At 48.1% G+C, this 7,919-nt stretch overlaps 1 protein-coding gene across 4 annotated transcripts in view; it reads right to left on the reverse strand.

The window, feature by feature from the left end:
* The window catches only part of GABRA4 (gamma-aminobutyric acid type A receptor subunit alpha4), a 49,090-nt gene extending 48,213 nt beyond the window's left edge, over nucleotides 1-877 (reverse strand). For 2 of the 4 annotated variants that reach the window (XM_080404062.1, XM_080404061.1), the window contains exons 1-2: nucleotides 780-877; nucleotides 545-663 (exon numbers count right to left, since the gene is read on the reverse strand). In XM_080404062.1, coding sequence (XP_080260188.1) covers nucleotides 545-663; nucleotides 780-862 — 202 coding nt within the window. In that variant the 5' untranslated portion in view covers nucleotides 863-877. Of the gene's footprint in view, nucleotides 1-544 lie in introns of all 4 variants that reach the window. The other 2 variants (XM_080404060.1, XM_080404059.1) reach the window with 1 other exon arrangement.
* Nucleotides 878-7,919: the final 7,042 nt, after the last annotated feature.

Raw genomic sequence — 7,919 nt, forward strand, 5'->3', positions numbered from 1 at the left:
AAAGAACTGGTGTGCTCAGGCACCTGAGCTCTGCTTTTCTCTAACTAGTGGCACAGAACCACCGAAGCCCTGACCTCTCCGGCTGGCAGAAGTACACTTGTTTCTATTAGGACCCGATTCGTGGCATTTCGGGGTCAAAAACTGCCAAGAACCAGAAGAATCTGCAGGTTAGACAGATCCCTCCATCCTCACCAAACCAATGCACAGCGGCTTCAGGGCTTTTTTCTGTTGTGTTTTTTCCCCACTTTTCCCCAGCGCAAGAGCCGCGGCCCGACGCCGGGTGCGGGCAGAGCCGCGGAGCGGGGGCTGAGCCCGGGACCGCCCCAGCGGGTCCCCACGGCCGGGGCTGCCCTGCGCCCCCCGAGCTCCCGGGGGCAGGCGCTGCTCGCTGCCGGCCCTTCCCTCCCCGAGGGCTCGGATCCCCGGGCGGGGATGCGACGCTGGGGGACGCACGTTTTCGCCGGGTACGAGCGGCGAGCGCTGCGCCCCCCGCCCTGCCCGGCGTGCCCCCACACCCCCGGCCAGCACCGCGCCGCTACCGTACCCCCGAATCCCGGTCGCAGCCGGTTGTCATAGCCATCCAGGAGGCTGTTCAGGATGCTGGTGAAATTCTCCGGCCACAATTTCTCCTCTTTTTTGCTCTGCCCTGGCGGCCCGGTGAGACTACGAGGCAAAGAGGGAACGGGTGAGCGGAGCCTCCGGGAACCCGCGGGGGCAGCGGCACCGGGACCGGCGGGACCGGCCGCCCCGGGCCCCCCGCCGCCGCCGGGGGTACTCACCACGTCGCCAGGCACAGGCAGTGCAGGAGGGCGATGGAGAGACCCGAGGACATGGCGATGGCTGGCTCCTTGGCAGAAACCATCTTTGCATGCCATACTTCACGCCTGGGCACGTTAGACGCCTTGTCCGGGGCGGGGAGGGGGTCGCGGGGCCCGGCGGGGGGGCGGCGGCGGCGGCAGCCCCCGGCGGCCCTACATGCGCGGCGCCCCGGTTGCCAGGCGCCCGGCACGGGCGGAGGAGAGGCGACTTTCCCCGCACCGTTAACTCTCTCGGGGCAACAGGCGCCGGTCCCCGCCGCTCCCCCCCTCCCACCGCCGCCCCGCCCCGCCCGCGGCCCCGCGCTCCGCCCCGCTCTCCCCTCCCGGCCGCCCCGAGGCTCAGGGCGGCCGCCGCAGCCCCCCCCGGGCGGCCGCCGGGGCGTCAAACCCGCCCGCTGCCTGCCGGGGGTCGCCTCCGCGGGGAGAGCGGCTGGGGGTGCCGGTCGCGGCGGCGGAATCTTTGTTCGTCCGGACCGTCTCTGCTCCCCGAGGCGGGGGGCACAGAGCGGGGGCGATTAATGCCCCAGCGAAGAGCATCCGGGAGCCGGAGGGTCCGTCGGCTCCGGTGCGAGGGGCCGGGGGCAGAGCGAGAGGAGCGCTCCGGCTGCAGGTTACAGCAGAGCTCACCCAAAGCGGAGAGAAGCACTGGGTTATGCAGGGTTTCTCAAAGCAGAAATGCCAGGATAAGGGAATGGTTTCACATTGTACCTTCTTTTTTTCCCCTTTTCAATCCTATAATTAGGAAATAAGATTTGGTGACCCAAATAATTTCCATTATGCAAGGTCCATGGGATTCTGCAACGATTACAGTAAAATCCACTCAGAAACGTTGCTGGTCTGTCACAGGCTATTGAGATGGTTGGGTGGAGAGGGGGAGGGGGGCGGGAAGGAAGAGAAGGGGGGCTCCACACAACAGGTATTGGCAATAAACAACTTGTTCTTCTCACCAAGTGTGCTGCGGGGACAATTACTGAGGTTCGGGAATCTGCGTGCATGTCAATTTTAATGAGGATGGCAAAGTTCATCCTGCTGGAGCACCTAGAGCAGGTATTGTAATTGACTCCAAGACTACAGTACTGTCAATGCTGACATTAAAAGGCTTTATTCATTACTTGCTACGGTATCTCCAAGCACTGAACTGCCTGATTATCTTCAAAACTACTGTACACTTGAAATCTTCCTGATTGTACTTCAGAGCTTGTTCTGGCTAGGGTGCCTTTTGCTGATTCTTTTGAAAAACAATTAAAGCTGTCCTTGAAATCCATTTAGCTTGCTGATGCTGTTTATCTTTCAAAAAACTCTGTCTAGGCAGTCAGTTCTGCTTCCAATTTTAAAAGCCCTATTTAGGCCTCTGCAGATTACTAGTCTGCTTCCTGCGATTTTGACAGGATCTTCACCTCCTGACTGCCTTACAGGATCCCGATCTGGCTGCCTTACCGGAACGACAAATGCTCTGCCGAAACCCCACAGGGCGGGCAGGCTGCCCACGGATGGCACACGCACTCCATGCAGTGTTTGCAAGCCTGAACAATGCAGGCGGTAGGATGTCACGCCAAGGTCACTTCAGCTCCTGTGATGAGGCCCTGAGAGCAGCCTGGTTAACTCCACGTACGGGTGAAAACCAGCACACCAGTAGGTTCGCTGCCCTGGCTCCCTTAGCAATCTGGTCAGGAACAATGGAAGGATGGATCAGCAGCTCTTCAGGGATCTAATTTCACCATATCAGATAACTTTGCTTGGCTTAATCAGCCACTTTTGATCTTCTGTAAAGTGATGCAATTTTGTTTTCCTGGGCCAGTCTTCTCCTGTAGCATGGACTATGCCAAGGAGATACTTAGAACTAGCCTCCAGTAAGGAGAGTCTCTAGTTTTTCTGTCCTTTGCAAGAAAAAGTAGTCCTTTGTTGCAGAACATTGAAAAAGAATGTTTTGAAGTGAGGTTATCTGATCTAGGGATACCTTAGAAAAAAATTGCTGACAGAAGTCGAACTCACAAAACTAAAGCAAGGGCAAAAGATGGTAATTGATCCCTGCTGACTCGTCACAGACATAGAGCAAACTGTGGCTCTACAGCACCACCACTTCCAGCAGCTGCTGTGGAAGAAAGCCAACAACACCCTGGCAGGGCCGAGGACACCCTTGGGTTTAGACTGTTTTTTTCACCTTCTGCATATGTGTAGACACCTGTGCAATCTGAAATGGAAAAAGTCAAGTGGTATTCACCAGTAACAATCTTCCCATATGAATGTCCTGAGAAATGTTATCACTCAACCCCCTCTCAAATCCAATTCTGGAGTCATGAGGAACATGGATGTCATAGGACCAGTAATTCTGCTACAGGTAGAAATCAAAGAAACTCACTCGGTTATCCCCCTTTCAGCAATTTTAGGAACTGAACTGGCCTTTGAATGATTCCCAGGTTCTTTTGGACACAGAATAATATTATAGACACCTTTTGTCTCTTCAGTACAGGTACTTTGGTAAGGGTAAGATCAGGCTGAAAGATTTGTGGATATGCCATACCAGAGCACAAGGCAAGAAGTGGTCATGGCTTCTGAGAAGATGCTTATCTCATTTTTTCTAAGAAAAGGTAGATATAGTCCCCCGCTTCTGTCATACCCTCCCTGGAGCAGATTGTATTGGTGTAGGATCCAGGTGCCATGTGGGTGCATTTTGTCCCTACAAGTGCTAAAACTAAATGAGAAACCACTTTCTCTAAATCTAGAAAATTAGTTCTAACACACTTCAAATTTATCAGTGATCAATATGTCCCTTAGATCCAGCAATGACCATCAAGAACTCAGATTAAAACCAAAACCAGAGATCATTGTTCTTGATATCTGAAAACCTGTGTCATCTGTATATTGCTGAAACTTTTACAAAACTAGGCTTGAAAGAAATTTAAAATAGTTCAAAATAACAGTAAACAGTCCTGTAAGCCAGATATATCACCTCCGAGTACTTCTTTTATACCTTCTGATACATACATTGCCCTGGCTAATTTCAGCATTTTTTGAATTGCATCTTAAGAGATATTCTAGACTCTTTTGCAATGTATTTGTAGCATAGACACACACAGAAACTCCCAGGGTGCTTCTCTGTCACCAGCAGATGTATGCTGATTTTAAAAATACGCCTTCAAATGGTCTTTGATCACTTCAAAGAATTTCTAGGTTGTATCACACCTCTAAAAGAACTTGATGACACAGAGGATTTAGCGGTCACAGGCTGGATTGACGGTCCCTAAAAATGTTTGCTGAATTCGGCGTTTTCCCAGCTTCTCCAGCTTTTACCACCAATTTTTCCAAGATTTCTCTGAGGAAGTCTCAGCCATCGTGGACTATTGTAAGAAGGGGACTATTTTTGCCTGGCTCCATATGCTCAGAAAGCACTTGAATATCTTAAATATATATTTTTATTTTTTTCACTGCCCCTATGCTTATGTATCCTCCTAATGATTTTTGATGAAGCAGACATTCTGGTCATACCTCAAAGGCAGTTTTATCCAAAGCTATGGATCTTCAAGTATAGCTTGATCATTTTTTATTTATCACAACACATAGAGAACCAGAAGAGTTTTTCATCACTCTTCCCATTCCTACTTTACCACTAGACTAAAGGGAAAGATAAAGGAAGTCAGGACTTTTCTTGTGGAAGACATTATCTAACCTTTCTGGGGTTTGGGTTTTTTTTGGTAAACTATAGGTTCCACCAACATTACAGGCTATATAGCTAAATTATAGGCTACATCCTTTCCCCAGCAGATTTCATTATTCAGCTGATTTTGACCTGATTTAGACCTGGTATCAAATCCTTGAAGACAGCCAAGCTTATATGGAAAAAACTGGGGAAATCTTTAATGCCCAGCTATATATTACATAGTTAGAAAGCCTCTTAACACTTAGAAAAGAGGAGATAAAACTGGGGTCACTGCCAAGCATTTCTTTATCCGAATAGTGAAGTCATTGATTTCTTGGACATTTTACAGTTTCTGCCCATATCAATAGAGTTCTTTACAGTCTTAAACCAACAGCTTGTCTTCCCATACATCCTTTTTAAAGGTCAGGGGTTGAATATCGCGTTCTTTGGAAAATGTATAACCCAATCCCATTTTTGGTAGATGACCAAGAAAAGATAACGGATACCCTTTCTGTACAGCTAACTGGAGGGTCTTCAGCTCACATCCTTCATCCTCCTCAATGGTGCAAGGGGTCTTTCACACATTAAATAGATCATGGGAACCTACAAAAAAAACACCTGCCCTTGGCTTTATCAATACGTTGATCTAGAGCGCAGGAGAAGCCTGAACTACCTGTTCAGGGAAGAGCTTTCCATCAGTGGGGACACCAGGACACTGTGGGCCTTGATTGTACCTCTAGCAATGTGCTTATGTTTAAGGAGTCTGGATTTTGGGTGTATTGATCGCAATATAAGTTCTGCTCTGGGAGCAGTAAGACGTTTAATCACTTTCTGGCTCTTTTTGCCAGTCCAGCTTTCCCTCCCTGCTATAGTTCTAGTCATTTTCTTTCCAGCTTTCTATTTCAGTATCTGATCACAAAGTTGTTGCCTCCAGTTTTAAAAGGATCCCATTGCATTCGCTGTAGCTAACGTGTTACCAGATACGTTTCTTTTTTTGCAAGAACTCACTGTCTAAACAGGTAAGACTAACTAAGGATTGGACACAAGAAAGTGCTATTATTTCTGTTTTGCTGGGAACTGAGATGCAAAAAGAGTAAGTGGCAACACAACACTGTAACACCGTGTAAGAAACCTGCAGCTGAACAGGAGCTTAATTCCAGTCTGCTGTGTCCCCGGTCAGTTCTCCCATCGCCACCTCAGCTGTCCTTTCAGAGCACAGTGTGAGCTCTGTGGAAACCTGAACCTTCAGCCGGCCCAGCTTTGTTTCACTTCTGTGGTCAAAACTCCTACGAAACTGCAGGAACTGATGCCGACATGCATTTAGCCATGTATTTTTTCCTCTGACATATGGTATTTACAAGACTGTTCTACAGTACCATGGTTATTTTAACACACATGTCCTTGATTGCTTGGAATAAGGCTAGAAAATACTTTGAGTACCAAATATATGTGTATATATATACAGACATACCCACATATATATATTGCTATTACTGATTGCAATAGGATTTATGTGGATTCTTCTAGTGATTGACACATGGATGTTTAAGGAGGTAAACTGTGAACTTCATATTTAATGGGACCTCTACTCTACACACTGCAATGGAAATGCATTTGTGAAAGCACTCGCTGCAGGAACTGCCAATTTGGGGCAAAAAGTCTTCTCAGTAAGAAAGCATTAGAGCATTCCTGTGCCTCCATCTCTCATTTCTCATCTAACCGCACTGCTTCCCCAGCACACACACTCATATAATTGGGCATGTCACTGACCCACGTCACATCTGCAGCAGGGGCCATCAGGGCAGGTCACAGTCACCTCCTCAGTGGCAGAGCAGGAAATAAAGCAGATCTGATTTCTGTCTCTAAAACAGGCATCCCCAGAAAAATACGGGAAGAGGATCTCTTCGTGCAGGGGGAACGAAGATTTTTCTAAAAGCATTACAAGGCTGTTTCATCAACATGAAGGACATAGCAGCTAGGGTCGTGGGGAGGAATCTGGGAAACCTCTGCCCTGTACCCTGCTTTCCTCTTCCAGGGCTGCCAAGTTTAACGCAAAATGTGTCAAAAATTTTGGTTGCCCCGAGCAACAGTAGCAAACCTGCTGCAGCTTTCCCAAGCAGCAGTCAGGGCAGAGAGAGGGGCAGGGGCCCGAGGCAGGGGGAGCTTGTGGGGGCTGCCATGGCTCAGAAGGAGAGGGGAGGAAGGCTGGGTGTTCCAACTCGTGGTCTCCTTCAGGTTCCTGCTTTCAGACAGTGCCTGCCACTCTGCCATCTAGTTTTAAGACAGCTGCATCATGCTGCTGGCCCCTGCTCCCAGGGGGAACAAGAGAGCAGAAGCATCAACAAACTTTCTCCCTGGAAGGCTTCATGTTCCCTGTCATTACATGTCTATTAATCCCAGAAGCATACGAGTCATGGGCAGATTCCCAGGGAATGAATTAAATATGCCGTGGGAGCCATAGGTCTGGCTCCTGAGTCACACTGAAGTTATTGGCTGATTTTGCCCCTGCCTTTGTGGTGCTTGGCTTGCCCAGGACTCTCAAAGGCAGGAGGAGCCTTATTTTTCTTTAAAAGGGGGAGAGAGCTGCAAAGTCTCTGGATTGTAAAACAGGGAGAAAAACCTGAAAATTTGACCTAGGTGTTTTACAAGGTACTGCATAAAGAACCCAAAATCCTGCAGGCAGGTAAGTAAAACTGAGACTTCTGATTCTCCAAAGTCTGGAGCTAGCAGTACTGATGAGGTTCTGTTTATGCTGCTTTTCCCTCACGTTGCTGTGCCAGGGGGTTGGTGAGCCGTGCTCAGCACCACCTCTGCACTGACAATGAAGTTCAGTTAAGAAAAAACACATTGCTTTGCTATGGTTTGGTTCACTTCCCACACCTGCTCTCTTTCCTGATGTCAAGCACACACATTAACAGAGAGACCTTCCTTTCCGCCTTGGAAGGGATACATCCTTTATTTCATGACATTTAAGAAATATTATGGCTCCAGAAGAAGCAGGGCATACAGTCACCTGATGGTATAGTATACCACATGTACCTTCTTATAAGGGATAGCTTATATAGTTTTACACTAACTATATCCAAAACCTTCCTTATATTGATAACATCTCTGTACTGAATAATAATATCAGCATTCATGTGTTAGGTAGAAAATATTCCCTTTAAAATGTTTTAGTTTAAAAACAAACAGAATGAATTTTTATGCAAATAGAGCTGCCAAACAGACTTTTTCAGTGGCCCAGGGGTCTGTAAACAGCTGAACAAATTGGCATTTAGAGCTGTACTTGTAAGCTCTGCCTGCAAAGGCAAAATTTGCCATTTTGGTAATACACTTCATCTACAGAAGACACACAACCGGTCTGCTCTTCATTACCATCTGGTGGTTGTTGCATGGAGTGGCATTACTCATACCTGAAAAAGTTACTGAGGGTAATTTTCATATCATCACCAGAAAGGAAAGGG

Source organism: Falco punctatus (assembly GCF_963210335.1).
Source record: "Falco punctatus genome assembly, chromosome: 1".
NCBI classification, from domain to species: Eukaryota; Metazoa; Chordata; class Aves; order Falconiformes; family Falconidae; genus Falco; species Falco punctatus.